The sequence below is a fragment of the Geotrypetes seraphini genome, chromosome 2 (assembly GCF_902459505.1).
Source record: "Geotrypetes seraphini chromosome 2, aGeoSer1.1, whole genome shotgun sequence".
Classification (NCBI taxonomy): domain Eukaryota; kingdom Metazoa; phylum Chordata; class Amphibia; order Gymnophiona; family Dermophiidae; genus Geotrypetes; species Geotrypetes seraphini.
Window position 1 is genome coordinate 389,175,797 of NC_047085.1, and position 21,253 is coordinate 389,197,049.

At 41.0% G+C, this 21,253-nt stretch overlaps 2 protein-coding genes across 6 annotated transcripts in view; one reads left to right on the forward strand and one right to left on the reverse strand.

The window, feature by feature from the left end:
* TAX1BP1 (Tax1 binding protein 1) overlaps nt 1–807 on the reverse strand; it is a 256,118-nt gene extending 255,311 nt beyond the window's left edge. For 2 of the 5 annotated variants that reach the window (XM_033930766.1, XM_033930770.1), the window contains exon 1: nt 410–549. The gene's annotated coding sequence lies outside the window, so the exon portion shown is untranslated. Of the gene's footprint in view, nt 1–409; nt 550–686 lie in introns of those variants that run through there. The other 3 variants (XM_033930769.1, XM_033930767.1, XM_033930771.1) reach the window with 3 other exon arrangements.
* Nucleotides 808–19,462: 18,655 nt separating this feature from the next.
* Nucleotides 19,463–21,253, forward strand: part of HIBADH (3-hydroxyisobutyrate dehydrogenase) — a 217,175-nt gene continuing 215,384 nt past the window's right edge. Inside the window, exon 1 of the mRNA XM_033930772.1 lies at nt 19,463–19,643. Within this exon, the coding sequence (XP_033786663.1) occupies nt 19,589–19,643 (55 nt within the window). The 5' untranslated portion in view covers nt 19,463–19,588. The remainder of the gene's footprint in view (nt 19,644–21,253) is intronic.

Consider the following 21,253-nt stretch of genomic DNA (forward strand, 5'->3'; position numbering starts at 1 on the left):
GCAGGGCAGGAAGAAAAGTTAGACTTTAACCCGCCCATCCATAGATCTAGGCGGGGCTATGCCACTGGCACCTCAATAACATAAGAAAACAGGGGTAGGACACGGTCACTAATGGAATTAAGAGGGGTGGGCGAAGACAGTTGCGCGTAATCAGACCATATGACCCCCTCTCCCTCTGCCAGAAGCTGAGAAATGGAAAAAGAGGGCGGTGACAACCACCACGTCCTTCCACAAAGATACCACAAGTCACAAGCATTAGACGTGTGACAAAGGCATTCGGCTGCCTCGCACCCCCCACATGCCGAGCAGCCCTCCTTGCACGCATTCTGGGTCCCCGTGATCAGCCCTCTCTCCTCGATCTAGCGTTATCTCCCCCCTCGGCCACCTTTCACTCCCTCAAAACACCCACCGTCAAACTCATACCAGAGGTCGTCCACCGACAATCTCGCAGCTTTCCTTCCCCGGTGCCCCGTCCCCTATGACACAACTTCCTTTCGCCTGAAGCGTCCCGCCCTTCTCTGACGCAACTTCCGGGTTCAATGCAAGATGGGACGGAGGAGGAGGAAAGTTACGGGTCCTGTCGCCGACATTCTAGACTAGAGCTACACGGGAAAAAGGTTTACAAGAATCCCGCGGAAAATAGTTCCTGTGGGAGTGTACCAGCCTCTCAGTAACCTCTTACCTACCAAGGTTCTCCAAGACCGCTCAAAGGCAGCTGCACTTGTTCTCTGTCCAGGTTGATAAAAATCAGACTTACACTGACACATGACTGGCAACGTTAGAGGTCACCAAGATCTACTAGCGCATGCGTATGGCGATCTGCATGTGCAAACGCTAATAAAATTATTTGCAGAATAGGGGCGAATTTAAAAAAAAATCTGATGCGTCTGCCTGCACATGCAAATCGGTATAGCACATGAGAGTCAAAACCGCAAACGCTAAGGAGTGGAAAAGTCCAAAGAAGACTGGTGAACTGAATGTGTTTCACGAACACCCTTTATTTCTTCAACACATATTGAAGAAATAAAGGGTGTTCGTGAAACACATTCAGTTCACCAGTCTTCTTTGGACTTTTACACTCCTTAGCGTTTGCGGTTTTGACTCTCATGTGCTATACCGATTTGCATGTGCAGGCAGACGCATCAGATTTTTTTAAAAAATTCGCCCCTGTTCTTTGTACATAACACGTATACATAGACTTGGAGGCGTGGTTGCGGACAGACTGGTGGCCGGCATAGGTTATGGATGTTAAGCTGCTCTGAATATAATCCAAGAAAACTAAATAAAAGCTCTACCTTATATGCATGAATGGTGATAAAGTTATTGCTTATACTGATACTGATTTTAGTTAAATAAAAAAGTATCACTTTCTTTTTTTTTATTTATTAACTTCTGTTTCCATGCCTTAAAATAGACTTAACAGGCAGTCAACAAAACAACAATTTATTACTTCTTTAACGCTAACAGGCGCACACAGCGCTGAACATTGTGAATGCAAGAGACGGCCCCTGCTCAAAGAGCTTACAATCTAATTATGACAGACACAGGGGGCTAAAAAGTGGTAGGTACTATTAAGGGAATGACAGATATGTTGGTTAGGTCAGTGTTTAAATGCAGCTTCAAATAAGTAGGTTTTTTAGTCTGGTTTTGAATACCGCCAGAAACAGAACCTGATGTACTGAACCAGGCAGGTTGTTCCAAGCATGCGTCACAACAAGGTAGAAGGGACAGCAACGTGAGTTGGCAGTAGACGAGAAAGGTACAGAAAGGAGGGACTTGTTGATGAGTGGAGCCACCCGGAGGGGAGTATACAGGGTAACGAGAAGCTGCAGAGCGAGTTTATGCGGAGTTGAACCAGGAGCCATTGAAGCAACCTGAGGAAAGGAGTAATGTGGGTATAACGACTAAGGCGGAATACAAGGCGTGCAGCAGCATTCTGAACATATTGAAGTGACATAACAGTAGACCAGTAAGAAGCACATTGCAGCAGTGGCGTGAGGATAGAGGGTGCCTAGGGCATACTTCGCCCCCTCCCCTGCTACTAAAACCGGGACTCCCTGACATCCCCCCGACACCAAGCGCCCCCTTCCTGCCGATCATCCCTCCCCCTTCCACATAATCCTGGTGCACTGGGCTGGGGAGTGGGTTCAAATCAGACCACCGGCAGCTCAAAAGCCTTCAAACTGACATTGCCCCTCCCCCCATACCTTTTGTCAAAAATCAGGCGTGAAGGATGCCCACACCCTCCTGCTTTGAAGGGCCACCTCTTCAAAATGGCAGCCCTTACCTCTCCTGTTGCATCCTGGATGCACTGAAAGGGCCTTAGGCCTAAAGTAGGCATCATTGTTTGTGCTAATTGATGCTTAAATATTAGAATTGCATATACACTAGTGGCCAAAATTATGGAAACACCTAGTATTTTAGGCATTACGCTTTAATTAAAAAAAACACACATGGTTATAACATCATAATTTTTGACTAATAACAAACTCTGTAATCATTCAACAAGACCAGCATAATATTTGGCACATTTCATAAAAATACTATTGTTCATAAGCTACCAAAGCTACAAGAGGTGTTCAATAATTTATCTACTTCAGTAGGGAAGAAAAGAGTTAAAAAAATGTTTTATTTTTCAATATAGCTCCATACATTTCATCCACTAATCCCTTTGAAAATAATTCTTCTGTTTGATCTTCAAACCAGGACGTCACAGATTCTTTGACATCTTTATCATTTGAAAACAGTTGTCCACAGGGAGATTTGTAAAAAAAAACCTCAGAACAGGAAATAATCTGAGGGAGCCAGGTCAGGACTGTAGGATGGATGGTTCAGCTGCTGAAACCTATGTTCTCGGATGGCAGCCTGATTGTCGTGACATGTGCACCGGCAGATTGTCGTGAAGAAGCAGCACACCTGCTGTGAGTTTCTCTCATCTTTTTTCCTTGATTGACTCCCACAAAGCAATCATTCTGTTGGTATAACTCTCCCCTGTTATGGTTGTCTTGTGTAGCATGAACTCCAGAAACAAAAGTCCTTCATCATTCCAGAAGACAGTTGCTATGACATTGCCTGCAGATTTTTCTGACTTCAACTTTTTTGGGGTACTTCCACTGCATTGACTCCATTTTGGACTCAGGATCTCTGTGATAGACCCAAGTCTCATTTCCGGTCACCAAACAATGAAAAAGATTCACTTGGTCTTCACGGAGCATCTCCAAATTCTCCTGACAGCACTGGAGTCTTGTGGGCTTCTGACAAGGCATCAGCATTCTTGGATTTGATCATGGTTTAAACCCACTACATGTGTATACAGTAGCTTGATCACCTGGTTTATTTGTTACTTGCAGTAATGTAGCTAAGAGTGGGCGCCCAGGTGGGCAAAAGCCCACTCAACAATGGCACACATATGATGTGGCTGGTAGGAATTCTCCAGCCCCACTAGCTGAAAACTCCCAGCATCTCTTCATTCCTCCCCCTCTACCCCCATATGCACTTTGGTGTCTCTCCCCATTTACCTTTATAACACTTCTTCACCTTTGGTGAGCACTGATTCATATATACTGTCACTTTGATCCCAAAAACTGGGTGCCTATCACCGCTAAAGTCTCTATAAGGGAGATCTGCTCCTGTAAAAAAGCCCTAGCCATAAAAAGCTATCATATTTCTGTAATTGTGGTTGTGAAGCAATTACAGCTCTGCATAAGTTGGAGAATAAATGACAAAATGACCCCTTGGTTTTCTTCTGCAGTAGCTGGTGTCTTAGAGTGTAAGGTTTGTTATAAATCACAGGATTTTTCTTATGTACCAAAGTACTGCAAAACCAACTAATGAGAATTGAGGTGAGTGGATTTCCATTAAAGTGAATTTAAACAAAAAGGAGAGAACTTACTAAATTGATACTTCAAAAGTAACTGATTCTTTATAAATAGTAGAGTGAACTTCAAATAGTTCTAACGATAACAAACTGCATGAAAGATTAAAGGACTCTGGGAAAAGTACTTTTATTTTATATGCTCGTTAAAAAAATGATTCACTTTAGATTCATATATAATGTCAGGCATGCAAGGAAAAACTGGAAGAATCTGCATTAGCTAAGAGACAGAGGTGTTAATATAGTTAACAGAATCAATAATTAGTCTACAAGAGTCAGGAGGCTGTGAAAAGCTGAGTTACCAACAGAACATCAGGCCATCTTCTGAATCAGCTGACTAGACACAATAACACACATGCTTCTGGACAGAATTTTATTTGTCTATTTCTATGAATTTATTAATTGCCTTTATAAAGAAATTTGCAGCAGGTATAGCTTGACATAAAACTTACAATTTTATTGACAGCATAATAATAGTAAAATGACCAAGTATAAACATAAATACAATCAATAAGGTAAACTTAAGGGTTGGAAAATTGAATCCTAGTAATAGGTTGGCTCTGTTAGTCCTATCTAGAAAAGCTAACACATAGAGGCTGATTCTGTAAGTGGTGCCTGCCATGGCAGCTGCCTAGAAAATTGATGCCTGCTGCGTGTCAATCATGGACAGGCGACACTTACAGAATCGCAGCTAGTAAGGACCCTAGGCACCAGAAATGCAGGCTAGGGTTTTACAGAATCGTGGCCAGTGGTGCCTAGTGATGCTGAAATCTGGTGCTGCCCCTAAACATGCCCACCTCTGCGTTACTAGGTGCCATGGATCCGGGCGCAGGTCCTGAAGGTGCTTAATTTTTTAAAACAAGTTTTTCATTGGTTTTTAATGGCACAACCAATTATCATGCCACTTATAACCAATTAAAACACTTAGATTCTAGTAGGCATGATCTAGTCACCTGATGGTGCATAACGTTCAATGACTTTTTGAGAATCCAGTCCATAGAAAGTAATTCTATAAGTGGGCACTAACCATTCACTACCCCCCCCCCTCCTTTTGCCCAAATTCTACCGAGCACTATTCTGCAAATATGCGCTTATCTTACATATCATGTACTTTACAGGTAGGTGGACACCCAGGCAAAGTTTGTGCTGAGCATGGGCAGGACTCACACTTACAGGTATATGAAGGAGTAGCTTAGTGGTTAGAGAACTGGGCTTAATATACAGGCTTCAAACCCCACTGCTAGTTCTTGTGATAAGAACATAAGAATTTGCCTCCGCCGGGTCAGACCAGAGGTCCATCCTGCCCAGTGGTCCGCTCCCATGGAGGCCCTTCAGGTCTATCACCTGTGCTGTGGTCCCTGACTATTCCTATAACCTACCTCAACTCCTATCTGTACCCCTCAATCCCCTTATCGTCTGGGAACCTATCCAAACCTTCTTTGAAGCCCTGTAACGTGCTCTGTCCTATCACGGCCTCCGGAAGCGCATTTAACAAGTCATTTAACCCTTCGTTGCCTCAGGTACAAAATTAGACTGTAAGTTTTCCAAGGACAGTTAAATACCCACTGTACTTACTTAGGCCCCTTTTTATCAAGCTGCATTATGATTTATTTATTTTTTTTTTAATCACTGGCTGCTGTGGTAAAAACTCTGATGCACATAGAATTCCTATGAACACTGGAGCTTTTACTGTAGCAGCCAGCAAAAAAAATCCTAATGGTGCTTAATAAAAAGGGGCCTCAGTTCTTTAGTCTATCCTCCCCAAAAAGTTCAGAACGGATTATAAAATTTATATACAATACAAAACACATATACAATATAACACATAAACATTCATATTAGCAACAAAATAGCCAGAACATATCTTATAATTCATCACTCCATACTCTACCAATAGAGTACACCAATGAGAATACACTAAATTACAACAGTTTTAATGCAATAGTAAGCAAAAATACACATATGCATTTCTCAGTAGCATTCATGCAACCAAAATAATCAGAACAAATATATTTTTAATGCCTTCTGAAAAAAACAATAGCCCATCTAATGCTCTAAAAATAGAGGGAATCTGGTTCCATAATTTTGGCAGAGAGTGAAGCATGACTGCTTATAAGCAGTTTCAAGTGCATTGACCTGCCCGATTCACTTTGGTTTCAAATTGATTTGATGAGAAAAAAAAATCAGCCTCTCAGATTCAGTGCAGGTAACTTCACAGCGGTAACCTTCACAACAACCTGCTCTTGCCGGAATCTGGCCTTCCTCTCTGACAGGTCCTGACTTTTCGGAAACAGGAAGTAGGCGGGACTGGGCAGAGAGGAAGGCCTGATGCCAGGAAGAGCAGCATGTGAAGACTGCACTGTCAATGGTGAGTGTATGTGTATGTGTGTGTATGGGGGGGGTGTGACAAAGAGAGGAAGGAAGGGGAAGGGAATAGGGGAAGTTATCATACCTTGGGGAGGGGCATGGATGGAGGGTACTGAATCTTGGGGGGGAGGGAAGAAGATGCCTTACTACAGGGCAGGCAAGGAAGCAGATGGCCTGGAGACAAGGAATAGATTAGATAAGGGAGTGGGAAAGAGTGGGAGAGGTGGAAGTCAAGGAGGGAGGAAAAAAGAGAGTTGCAGGAACAGGGGAGCTAGAAGAGCAGAGGGAAGATAGAGAATAAGATGAGAGAAGAGTGGGAAAGATGCTAAATCCACAAATGGAGAGAAAAAAGAGAGAGACACTTGCCCTGGGATTAAGGGTGTAGGAGGAGAAAGGGAACAGAAGATGAAAACCTGGACAGAAGGAGAGACAGGGCCAAAGGGAGGTATGGGAACACAGTGAATGGAAAGAGCAGAGAGAGAGGGCAATTGCATGGAAGGGAGAGAGAGGACAGACACTGGATGGAAAGAAGAGAGTGAAGAGGATGATTAAAGCATTTGTACATTTTTATAATTTTTAAGTTGTATTAATTCTTAATTTTTGTCTTATTAATTTTGATGTTATAGGATATTATGCAATAGAAATATTATTTCTTTTCTTATTTTCTATTTAAATGGAGTTCTTTTCATAATTTTGATTGAATTATATTGTAAACCGCTTTGATCCTTTTTGGCTGTATATGTGGTATATAAAGATTTTAATAAACATAAAGCAGAAATAACAAAAGGTAGAAAAAAATTTTGTTTTGTTGCTTTATTGTAGCTGTGTTGATAAAAAAATTTTAATGGAAAATGGAAATAAAGTAATCTTTATTTTAGACTAATTTTAATACATTTTTTAATAACCAGGTCAGGACAGGAAAACATAACAGCAGTACTGACCTGAAGAATGAGGTTTTGGCACTCTGAAAGCTAATTTAAAAATGGATTAGTCCAGTAAAATTAAATTTTCTTATTTCCCATTTTTGTTTTATTTCTATTTGTTAATTTGTAAAGTGGTGATTGTTATTTGTCATTTTTATCAAATTTACATCTGCTGTTTTTATATTTTGCACAGTATTAGGGGATGTGTGTTACTGTTTCTGTGGAGTTGCATTGTATGCATGGTCTGGCTTCTTGGCTGTTTAGTTAAACTTTTGTCTACATATTTCTATCTTGAGTTTGTGATTATTTATTCCATTGGCTCAGTCTTATTATTTCTTTAGAAAATCATTGAAAACCTATTTGTTCAATAAATATATTACTTGATATATGGTTTATTTTGTATTTCCTTATGATTTGTATTTTCACTGACTGATCAGTCTTCTTTGTTGTGAACCACCTAGAATTTTGTGGTGGGGCAGTATATAAGAATAAAGTTAATTAAGTTTATTATTACTGGGCGAGGATATATCTGTATTCTTTGTGTATGAGAAGGACATGGTTTTCTATTAGCTTTGACTGTGCAGGATCGATCTGTATTAATCTGGCTTGTTTAATTTTACAATAAAATTGTAATTGAAATTGAATCAAATCAAAAAATCGATTCAATAGGCCAAATCAAATCAAATTTTTTTCCCTGAATCAGGCAGCTAATGGCCAGCACCCTCTCTCTCGTCCCCTTCCCTCCATAGCCCCCACCCCATGTGGCTAGCACCCTCTCTCTCTTCTCCTTACCTCCAGCACCCACCCCACATGGCCAGCATCCTCTCTCTTCCCCTTCCCTCCAGTGCCCCCACCCCCACGTAGCCAGCACCTCTCTCTTCCCCTTACCTCCACTCTACCCCACATGGCCAGCACTCTCTCTCTTCCCCTTCCCTTCAGCACCCCCCACCCTACCCAATGTGGCCAGCACCCCCTTCCCATCAGCTCCAGCCTCAGACTATCAAATCACCCCCCACAGGTCCACCATCCTCTCTCCCTTCCCTCCCCCTCCCCCGTGCTCATTGGTGGCAGCAGAGGTGGAAAGCAGTAAGCCCCCCTGCGTTGGTTCAATAGCGACAGCGGCCCGGCAATGCTCTCTGCAGGTCCAACAGTAGTGGTAGAGGAAGCAGCCCAGCAGTGCACCTCCCCCCCCAGTACCTTCCAGCCTTCACCGCCAATCCTCACATGCCTGCTCTTGTGCTTTCCCTCTGCTGAAGTCCTTCCTTCTGATATAACTTCCTGTTTGGTGTATTATTTCATAATATGCCTGGTACTGAAGGGCCGATGCAGAAAGCTTCCTGTGTAGTTATCATGGATTTAACACAGTTTTATTGTGGGATAACAATGCAGAAAGGGTTTCAGCATGGATGTTAGCTCACATGGAAAAACTGAACATACAACATATTAAAATGAATACAAATGCAATGCTTTTGCCATCCTGCAGCATGCATAAAAACAACAACAAAAACTTTGCCAACATGACTACCATAGGAAAAGTTATGCCAGGGTCTGAGACAGCATAGAAGGTTTGGTTGATAGAAGTGGGTGTCTATTGGCACTCCTTCGCTCCTTCCATCCTGACTGTTCTGCCATGGATAGCTGACATTGCTCCCCCCCCCCCATGGTGGCCCAGTAACCCCCTTCTCTCCTCCCCAGTTACCAAATCTGACATGATTTATGAAGCAAGCAATTCACCCATCCTTAGTTAAAAACATTCCTCAGTAGTCCAGTGTCACACCCATCCTTCAAACATTTGTCCTGGTAGCCTAGTGACCCTCTCCCTAAACCAACCCCCTTTACCCAAGAAAAAAAAAAATCTGGTTGTCGAATGCACTTCCCCCCTTCCTCAACCCCTCTTCCAGGGTTTTATGGATGCAGAGCATGTTTATAGTTAATTCATAAAAACTGCTGTACTGTATCAGACAAAAGATCTGTGAGAGTCATACATGCAGTGTGCCATATATACGAGCATCAGCTGTCAGAAGTGTCCTGACTGAAAAAAGGCTCAGAACCACTGCTCTAGAGTACTGTAATATTGAGTTATTGTATTGCAGCACCACTATGTATGTCACCCTATTTCCTTAATATGCATTTTGACTCAGTTCACATTATCACTGGCTGTAGTGATCAACATTAGATAGCCTCTGTTTTGAAACAGCTCTACTAGCTGCTAGTGGCTTGGAGGATTAAATTTAAGGTAGTCATGTTGGTGTTCAAAGTCTTGGAGAGGGGTCACATTTTCATGAATTTACCTGCAATCTGTGCTAACCTTTTATGATTAAAGGTAATATAGGGAGGCTAACCTTTTATGTGCCTTGAATTTAAGGAACCCCTTTTTTCTATAAAGGCAGTATGTCATAACGAGGTTATGTAGACTCTTACATTTTTCCACATACTTGATCATGATGTAACTTTCCATTTTTTACTTTTTTCTTCTCTAGCCATTCTTAGGAATCTGACCTTGGAACTATGTACTACCAAGTTATATTGCATCTATTTTTATTTCTGATGCAGGCAAGATAACTGAAAACATGGCTATGTTGGGTTTTACACAATAACACACAAACTTCCACAGGAGGTAGGCTAAAATAATAAATTATATATGCAATTTCATATTCACTGCTCAGGCATTATAGGGATATTCAGACATCCACCTCAGTATTATAACTTTTGGTGGCTGAGATCTTCATAAATCCCAACCTAGCTATTTTTCATATTATTTTGTTTTCTTTTTTACTCTTATACTTTTTTTCAACTATATTTTCTCTTGTTCTCTTATTTTCTTATTCAACTCAATAAATAAATAAATAATCATTTCATAATGCATATGTTTCCCAGCAACATTAGTTGATTTGAAGCGGGATTTAGATTTAAATTTGTAGTTGATGTTCTTATCCCCTTGCCGACACGTTTCACAAATACTTCATCAGGACGGGGAATCTACCAAAAAAGCATTAAACGATGTAACATTAACTCCCATTTTAAATTCATATCTTAAAAACAGGAGAACTTCTCACTCTCTAAAAATCTAACCTTAATTGATAATTTCTGCTTACTTCTCATAGCCGCTAGTGTATCAAAATGACCGTGGCATTCACTACCTCCCTAAAGAACAGAACCTCCCTGTGATGCCAACCCTGAATGGGCCAATCCCAGCTACCACCACTTTCCCCCGCCCCCAAGCAGAATCTCAAACATATCAAAGAGGGGAATTTAAACAAAATCCTTCTCCCTACTTTTCTTTTTCAATTAAGATCTACTTGGGCCATCCAGTCTGACGTCTCATTTAACCCTGATGGAGTCATGGAGTTTAAATAATACATCCATCTCAGTTCATTAATGTTCAGGATCCTCTCTATTTACCTCCCTCCCACCCAATCACAGTCATATCCATCACTCTCCACTTTAGATCTTTCAACATATGGTGACAGAGTTTCCAATGGCGTACCAGGGGAGATGTTTCATTTTGGGTGTAAATCCGCGATTTATGTTCGGTCAATCTCATTTTAACCGCCTGGGTAGTACGACCAATATAAAGCTTGGGACAGGGACACTGGATGACATATATGACATGATCTGAATTACAATTCGTTATATGTCTCGCGTTATAAATTTTCCCCGTAACAGGATGCATCCAAGTTTCCCCAGGCATAGTATACTGGCACCATTAACAATGGCCACAGGGGGAATGACACCCCCTGACTTTGGGTACTAGTTCTCTCAATATAGAATGGCTAACCATTTGCCCTATATTTCTGTTTCTCCTAAAAGAACATATTGGGATATCCCTTACCTTTGGATTCGCCAATTTCATTATGTGCCATTGTTTTAAAATTATTTGTTTGATTTTATGGACATGGGTGGTGTATTTTTGAATGAAGGCAACTATTTCCATGGGATCCTTCTCATCATGGTTATCCCGAAGTAATAACTCCCGCTGGGCGTATTTAGCTCTTCAATACGCCTTTTGGATATCTTCTTTGGGGTATCCCTGCTGATAAAATCTGGTTTTCATCTCTTTTGCTTGTATGCGAAACTCCTCAAGCAAATGACAAATACGTCTCAGGCGAAGGAATTGACTGATGGGTAACCCCCTCTTTAATCCCAAAGGGTGAAAACTGTGAAACCGTAACAGACTATTCCTGTCTGTAGGTTTGCGATGAATAGTAATCAGTAACGAATATTCATATTTCATAATCTTGATGTCCAGAAACACAATTTCCTGGGATTCAATAGTAGCTGTGAATTTTATATTAGTATTGATTAGTATATTGATACGCTAGCGGCTATGAGAAGTAAGCAGAAATGATAAATTAAGGTAAGATTTTTAGAGAGTGAGAAGTTTTCCTGTTTTTAAGATATGAATTTAAAATGGGAGTTAATGTTACATTGTTTAATGCTTTTTTTGTAGATTCCCCGTCCTGATGAAGTATTTGCGAAACGTGGAGGCAAGGGGATAAGAACATCAACTACAAATTTAAAGCTAAGTTCTGCTTCATATCAACTAATGTTGCTGGGAAACATATGCATTATGAAATGATTATTTATTTATTTATTGAGTTGAATAAGAAAATAAGAGAACAAGAGAAAATATAGTTGAAAAAAGTATAAGAGTAAAAAAGAAAACAAAATAATATGAAAAATAGCCAGGTTGGGAGTAATGAGGATCTCTGCCACCAAAAGTTATAATACTGAGGTGGATGTCTGAATATCCCTATAATGCCTGAGCAGTGAATATGAAATTGCATATATAATTTTTGAGTTTAGCCCACCTCCTGTGGAAGATCATGTGTTATTGCTCTAAAAAAATAAACAAAAATAAAAAGTGGGTTTTACACAAAGCATCTTGTGTGGTTTTTATTTTTGTTTATTTATTAACATTTTAAATTTTAAACTAAGTAGTAAACTTGTACAGAAACATGACATTTTGCTAACAAAAAAATTATTTTTGTCATGATAACAAAAAATATATATTGTGGATCATATCACTCAAGTCCACATTATATAGATCCAAAATTTCATAAGTGGCGATAAACTAATATAGGATCCCTTTAACAATGCTGCAGTAGCAATTCCCGCATGGCAAATTTCACATTTCTTATGGGTTGTGTCGCATTTGCTGCATCGGGACTCGTTAATGTGGTTTTGTAGAAGAGGCCCATAAAGAAATAACTATAAGCAATTTTCACCCGATAAGCTACAGGATACAACTATATTTCAGAGACAGCTAAAAACTAAGGGGGTTCCATCTGGAGGCCCTCCACCTCATACGTTTTGAGGGCAGAAATGCAGTTAGATGAGAAGGTTAGAAAAAAACATATTTAATAGACTGATACATGGATATTTCAAATAGAAGATATCACCAATCTGAAGCAATCCTGGTTTTAATAAAAATTGCTTATGGCATTTCTGTGCACCTCTAGAAATATCTGGAAAATTTTGGATTCTAAATCTTGGATTCTAAATCCCAAGAAAGTCTTATTCCTATTTTAAAGTACATTCTCAATGTCCAAATTGTATCTGTTGCCAACACCACTGTATCAACCAGAATTGATGATTTTGCTGAATCAATATATGAAGACTCTTAAGACAGCTGAAAGATCTAAAGGAGCAATATTCTGTTCCATATTTTGCTGGCCCACCAAGGGCTTTGATGGTAAGTAATAAACTTGAGAGAAAGGCGGAATATTGCCTCACTGTTTTATCTATTACTGATCTAAGTAGGGTCTTTCATCTTTCTCCTTTTTCCCCCAATTGGTATATTTTCATCAGCAACTCCCAAAATCTCCTTAAAATAACACCTAAAGACATGCTTAAGCCTTATGGGGCTCATAATAATAATAATGAAAAAGTCTACAAAGTGCCCTAAATGGGTACTTGGACGATCAAAAAGGCTGATCGTCCAAGTTCCCATAACCAAAACTGGTTTTAGACGTATCTAAAACCAGCTTAGGCCTTTCCCCTGCCTCTAAATGTATAGAGTGAAAAGAGGCGTTTTAGAGGGGAAAGGGCGGGAGGTGAGCCGACTTATACATAGGCATACAGCAGGTATAACCAAAAGTTTAGGCAGGTTGCCTAGAAGGCACTTATACGTTTTGACTTAGACCAAGTAAAAACAGGTATAAGTGCTGAAAAAGGGGCCGCTGAGCTGATCGCTGATGCCGCGATCAGTTCAGCGGCCCCAGCAACCTGCCTACCCCCCACAACGATCGCAGGTGGTGTCGCGGGGTCGGCGGGTGGGTGGGGGCCAATCAGGGGTTCGGGGGGGGGCGTATCTTAATGGGGGTTTCACCAGGACAGGAGGGGTTGGGCCCCCTCCTAACCGGATGGTATGGGGGGGTTACTAGGGCAGGAGGGATTGGGCTCCCTCCTGCCCATGTCGAGTTGGGGGGGGCTGCATTGGGGCAGGAGGGCTTGGGCTCCCTCCTGCCCGATCTTGTCGGGGTGGGGGTGGATTCTGTAACCGGTGTTGTTTTTGACAGACACCGGTTACAAAAGCCAGCTTTTGGGCAAAGGACTGGCTTTTCCTTTACCTAAAAGGTCTGGTTTTGGGCGTTTGGGACTTAGGCTGTTTTTTGGTTGGTAATGTGTCTTAAGTGTAGACGTAGTGGTGGTCTGGGCATTTAAACAGCTGACCGTAGAGGTAGGCCATTCTCAAAAAAAACCCCCTCATTTTGGATTTTTTTTTTGAGAATGGACATTGTCCTTGCTTCTACTTTCAGCTTTTAGGGCCTAGGCCAAAAGGGGACTTAGACATTTTTTTTAATTATGCCCCTCCACATGTTTTTAAATCTTTCTTTATATATTTGATAGTTCTTCATTGTTAATAAAATTGTCTATACACTATTTATGTTTGTATTAATGTTTATAAGAAGCAGAAAATCCAACACAACTAAAATCCAACGGAAAACCAAAAAACAGAGACTGCAGTGATGATGTACAGGGCGCCAATACTTTATTGAACAATCGTAAAAACATAAAACAGTTTGTATCCAAAAGAACTGATAGGACCGGATCCAACACGGTCCATGTTTCAAAGAAACACTCCTTCCTCAGGGGTCCTAACGCGTGTCAAAACAAAATAACCTGATGGATAACAACTGAATGAAAACAATGACTACCGTCAGTGCTTGTTTGGCCCTGCTTCTCGCAAGAGCTCTGACGGTAGTCATCGTTTTCATTCTCTTTGGAAAACTGCTAGTATCAGTAGATTTATTCCATCATCTTAGACTCATATTTAACCTACTTCCAACAAATTTCCTCAGTGTTATGCTCTTGATTCTATGCTTTAGATCAGTATTTATCAAAACGGGGTACAGGGTACGTGAGCCGCTTGTTCGGGGTATGCGGTAGTGCTGCTTGATTCAATTAAATGGATCCATTTCCCCCCCCACCCAGTCAGCGGCAGGCAGTGTGTGTAAATTGCTGCTGATACCACGACGAGATTCAATGATGATTCGCTTGCCCCACCCCCGATTCGGCTCGCCTCCGATTCAACCTAAACTAGCAGCAGTAAACAGGCTACTCCTGGCCTGCCTGTCCCTCTGCAGCATCATCAGTGATGTCATCATTGAGGCAGTAAAGGGAAGGCCCCAGCGGGCAGGCCAGAAGCAGCCTGTTTACCGCTGTTACTATAAAGTTGGAGTCAGAGGTAAGTCAAATCAAAATCGAATCCGGGGCGGGAGGTTTGAAACATCATTGAATCTTGTTGCGGTATTGGCAGCAATACCCATACGCTGACTCAGCAGAGGGGAGATTTCTGGGTTAGCAGCAGGTAGCACATGAGAGAGTTACTGCCGATACCGTAACTCAAAGAAGCAAGCCTTGGAATACAGGGTGAAAAGCTGCCTGTTTACGGCCTTCAATACCTGGCTTCATGGAAACTCAATATGCTGGTTTAATTAATATATATTTTTATTAACAATCAATAAAAGGTTACAAGAACAAATCTTTACAGCATATGTCCTCCTCTTATGGCCAAAAGAGCTATCTTTTATATGCTTCTGATAGCCCTTGCCCACGTTGGTGCATGTTACATTGTTAGTTTTTATTGGTCACTTACAAACGTCATCACATTTATCAGTTTAGTAATTGGTTCATAATATCTGTGTCATACCATACGCCAGGGGTAGGCAACTCCGGTCCTCGAGAGCCGTATTCCAGTCGGGTTTTCAGGATCTCCCCAATGAATATGCATGAGATCTATTTGCATGCACTGCTTTCAATGCATATTCATTGGGGAAATCCTGAAAACCCGACTGGAATACGGCTCTTGAGGACCGGAGTTCCCTACCCTTGCCATACGCGTATCCTGTTTACTAAAATAACTATCTATTCCCGTCAAATGTCATTTTAATATCAACGCAGCAATTTTAAGCAAAGGGTCCAGTAAGGCTCTGCCCATTCCAGGATATATCTCGCAAATGATGTATTTTTGTATTCTTGGTCAAGACTTGTCCTTATCCTTCTTAGGTTCACTTCTCTGTTCTTATGGCACTACAGCAGATGTGACACAATTTGCCATGTAAAAGAATAAGTTTCGTTTCACTCGCTCATATTAGCATAAGTTTCGCTTGGCTTGCTGATTTCAGCAAGCTATTCTCAGTATAGATTGTGCAAAAGCTGACAGCTATAGTCAAGAGTATTTTCCAGTCATTTTAGGCCTTTGAAAATGTGGCCTATTATGTTAGGGGATTTCAGGGGGTCTTCACATTTAGTTACATAAAGGACTTGAGATCTTCACCTGTATACCTATACAAGACTCTCTCTCCTCCTCCCCTATCAAGGGAAGGAGAGGAAGGATATCTGATGGCACAGGGGGAGATAAGAGGTAAGAGAAAGAAAATCTAATGGCAAAGGGGAGGGGAAGATAAGAAGAAGAAAAGATAGGAGAGTTGAGGGAGACATGCATGGTGAGGGGAGAAGAAATTGCAAATAATGGAGGAGAGGAAGGGAAGATGCATGGAGGGGGATAGAGAGATTTGACACGGCACAAGGGAGAGAGAGAGAGGTGTTGGGCATAGGGGTAGATGAGAAGAAGAGAGAGATACACAGGAGGTGGAAGGGGAGAAGGGGGAGATGAATGAAGTATGGAGAGATGCACAGAATTCTGCCAAAAATAAACAGAGGTAGAAAGGGGTGAGAGGGAGAAATGTTGAATACGGTGGTAGAGAAGGACAAATTGAAGGGGATGCAAGGGGAAGGAGTTCACCCCAAACCTACAATTCATACAACAAGATGAACCAGATAGTCTAGATTTAAACAATCGCTCACAAGTAAAGTAAGCGAGATGCAATACCCGAAATTGACATTCCTGCAACTCGATACTCACCAACAGTGGGAATACAATTAATAAGATAACTAATATCTAAGTCTTGCAGCAAGATACAGAGCTCTGGTCCCCACTTGCCACAGAGTGCCTCCCAAGACTTCCCGAGAGAAAAAGTGTAGTTGTAAAAGAAGTTAAAAACACTTTGGATTTGAACAACATTTCTCATGCAGTCTTGATTCAAGCACAGGTTGCTAATCAGTATGGCCAAGAAGTGGATTCTTTAAGGACTAGAGTCCAGGTATTTGAGTCTTCTGAAACCTTGATGATTAAAGATAAAAATTATATTGCAAGGTGATTAGAATACCTTGAGAATCAATCAAGGTGTCTTACTTACGATTTTTGAACTTTTCTAAATCTTCACTGATTTCAGATGTGGAAATGTTTAAGAAATATCTTATGGAGATTTTGAAGATGCCGTCGGAAGCACTTCCGCCTATTACCCATATACAATTCATTCAGACCCGGAGTACTTCGGCTAACCTGGAGGCTACAGCTGAAAAAGAAGAGCCCCTGGGATTTACGGCCTTTTTAGAGTCCTCTCTTGAAGTTGTCACTCTTAGAACTACATTGTTGGTGACTTCTGCGTTTCAACTCGACCACATAAATGTGTTCAAGCTTTCTTTTAGGAACTTGGACTCACAGTTTCTAGGATCTAAAATAAGCGTGTTTCCTGATTTAGCACAAAATACACAGAAAAAGTGTAAAGCCTTCCTGGCCCTTCAGGTTCGGGTTCAGGCTATATCTACTAACTTTGTCTTGAGATTTCCTTGTAATTTTTATATAGTTCTAGAGGGTAAACAGTATCAATTCTTTGATCCTAAGCAACAAGGAATTCTTATTTGCTAGAGATGGAATTAATATTATGTGAATCCTATACGTTTGCTGTTTGACTGGCTGGGAGGGAGGTCTCGGCGTGTTCTTTCAAAGTTGAGTTCTTTAAGCTTTTTGAGATTATTTTCCTTTGGGGGTTCCGCCCCCTAAATCTTGGAAATTACCTAGTTGGTTGTGGATGTAAGTAGTATAAATGCTTTTTGGATTGTAAATTGATGTTCAAGATATTTCTGCAATTTCTGTTAAATCTCCAATTTTTTTTGTTGGTGATGTAAATTTGAAAAATTAATAAAGGATAAATATGAAATATGTGTGTGTATATATATATATATATATATATATAAATAAGGAGTATTTGTAAGCATATACAGTATATTGTGGCTTCCCTGAAAACCAGAATTGGTAGGTGTTACTCCAGGACTGGGTTCAGAAAAACTGAGTTAGATAAACAGAACGAGAGAGTGATATTCTTTATGTAGTTATTACTATAGCATGCACTTCTTCTTGCAACATTTTAAAGTTTATTATAACCTTAGAGAACAAATAAACAGACTGTGTGCCCTTGATAAGGGTTTTAAATAACTGACTGGGCCAGAAATTGGTCGAGTATAAGGCAACAAAGTGTAGTGGTAAATGGAACTCATTTTTTTTCAGTACTTTTGTTAAGTATTGCAGAAGAGCGAAAGGGAATGTCAAAATCATATACAGGAAGGCAAAAGAGAAAGGGTCTTTTCCAGATAAGCCCCGCCACTACTGCAAAAAGTGCACGGACGAAAACTTAAGCCCCGCCACCACTAATGCAAAAAGTGCACGGGCGAAAACTTAAGCCACGCCACCTTATAAATTATTAAACTTGAAGCCCTCCGAGGAAATTATTCACATGATTTGAATAATGACTCGGGGGGGTCCAAGGGGGGCGGAGCCCCCCCTTGTATATCACTTTCCCCAAGTATTCACTTAGCATGGTGTTAGCTAAAACTGTGGCAGGGGTTAACTTTTTGGCGGGGCTTATCTGGAAAAGATCCAAGGGAAAGAGTAGAAGGGCAGCTAAGATTTAATATTTAATACTAAAAAGTGCATGGTCATGCATCTGGTAAACTGTTGACCCTCTTTAGGTAAAAGTACATGCTCAAAGTGTAAGAATTCCCTTTGGCTGGGCAGTAAAGGATGCCTTGGGAAACAAAGTTTTATGTGAATTTGGAGTGCACCTGAGAGATACGTCCCTCTCACAGTTCTGAGCTGTTCTCCATCTTCTTTTTTCCCAAATACGGGTAACTAGAGGCTCATCTTTCCTTTTCACCACCAAACCTCTTATATACAGTATATAGGCTTTGTATGGAAGGCCTCTCTTTCGCCAACATTTTGGATCTGCACTCTCCTTATTTCAGTTTACTGCTGGATCAAGCCTCATTAGTTTGTGGATTACCTGCAATCTAAAGCAAACAGTTAGGCTAATCACATTATATACAACAGTGGATATGTAAAGCTGTTCCTTCTCCATGCCCCTTTTACACCTCTCTTCCATCTGGAGACGTGGACGTCCCCTATATAACTACTGACAGACAAGAATGCCCAGCTAATAATAAGTGTCAGATTTAAAGGTACAGAAATCCCAGAATGTTTTCTGGTAAGACAGAGCATTTTGGTGATCCTACTACATCCACAGGCATGCACTAGAATTAACAAAGAATTTACCTACCTGCTCATTTATTTATTTTCAAAATTTATAGCCAGCTATTGCCCAATAACCAATGCGGATTACAATTTGAAGGAACATAAACAATCAGATGGTCAGACTAATACCAGTCAATCTTTCCCACTTGCTACTATCAAACTTATTTGAAACTTCTAGATTACTCCATCAGTCACAGCAAGAACAACAGCAGAAGCAGCATACAATACAAACCTCACTCCGTTAGTTTATCAAGCAGAAGCAGATGCAGACGTATACAGAAACGTCAGCATGAGCACCGAGGGCTCTGGGAAGCGAGGGGCGGGTCTCCAGCGGCGGCAGCCTATCCCCTTCCAGGAGCAGGGGGGCAGCTCCTTCGACCCGCCCCCTGTTTCTGGACCCGGCGAGATCTATCGTCTACTGGACACCGGCCGGCATCTCGTTCTCGGGATTGGCTATGGCTATTGACAGTTAGTGTTCGACTCCCTCCCCTCTGGGGCGGAAGTGTCGGAGACTGGGCGGCGAGCTAAGAGGAGGTCAGCATCGGCAGCATGGCTACATTGCTTGTGCGATGCCGTAGCGCTCTGCGTGCAGAGGTTACATTAGGTAAGGAACCCTGGTTCGGTGGGACCCTTCTTGGTGTGTTAGGGGTGGGACGTGCTGGTGTTGATTTTGAGTATCCCAGACAGTGCCTGCACTAATTCTGTAGAAGATTAGTTATTTTCTGAGTGGTTTGTGGGGGTGGGGACAAGTGTACCCACGACGTTATGGCTTGGAAGTGAGTTACTTTCTTATTCTGAAGTTGATTTCTTTCTATTCGCACAAACTTATTCCTTGATCTAGTTTCTGCAGGAAAACTTTGAGGGCTCTAGATTTTCCAGATTTCACTTTCCTATTGCATTTGGTTGTCTTTAATGCTAGCTTTAAATGAAAGAAGGACTATAAGTATTACAATGTACTTGCACTAGCAGTAAAATGTAAATACCAACCTTTCCTGAGCAGCCCTTGCCTTTGGACAGGGGCTACTCAACCATTGCAGAAAACTGGAAAAATTGCGGTTCTGATTCCGATGGGTGGTTCTAAACAAAGTAAAAATTTGCTTGAGACAAAAGTAGGATTATCTGCAGCAAAAGCAAAGCCATAAATAAATAAAGAGCTCAGCTTTTTCAAGAGAGTTTTGTTCATAAACTGGCTTTTTTATGGCTGAGTAAAATCATAAATTTGGGAGCATAACAAGTGGGGTACAAATAGTGGTGGATTTATGGCAGGGGAAAAAAGTTGGGAGCTAAGAGCATTGATTTTAAGCAGTGAAGTGTAATTAAAACCATAAGCATAGCCTTACTAGGTCAGACCAGTGGTCCATCTAGCCCAGTGATCTCAAACTCAAACCCTTTGCAGGGCCATATTTTGGATTTGTAGGTACAGTACTTGGAGGGCCTCAGAAAAAAATAGTTAATGTCTTGTTAAAGAAATGACAATTTTGCATGAGGTAAAACTTTATAATTTATAAATCTTTCCTTTTGGCTAAGTCTTAATAATAATATTGTAATTTATAGCTAAAGAGACGAACGATCAAGAAACTTTTATTTTACTTTTGTGATTATGATAAACATACCTAGAGCCTGGCGGGCCGCATGTGGTCCACGGGCCACAAGTTTGAGACCACTGATCTAGCCCATCTTCACTGTGACCAATCCAGTCTAGTACCTGGCAAAAATCCAAATAGTAGCAATATTCCATGCTACCAATCCAGAGCAAGCAGTGGCTTCACCCATGTCTGTCTCAATAACAGACTATGGACTTTTCCTCCAGGAAATTGTTCAAACTTTTCTTAAAATCATCTATGTTAACAGGTCTTACCACGTGTTCCAGAGCTTAACAATTCTCTGAGTGAAAAAATATTTCTTCCTTTTGGTTTTAAAAGTATAATTTCCCTGTAACTTCGAGTGTCCCCTAGTCTTTGTAATTTGTGCCCAAAGTTAGAAACTGTGTGCCAAGCACAAATTCTATTAAGGCAGTTCCACATGGAACTGTCTTTTATAGTTTATTGAACCTAAACAGACATTTATGCAGACCACCTAAGTATCTTTCAGGTGCAGAAAAGGAAGTATTCTGTAACTAGGTGCCTAAATCCTGGGAATGCCCGTGACCTGTCCCTCTGTTTGCCATGCTCCCTTGTTTACGTTCTATGTTTATTGCAAGACTTTATATACTGC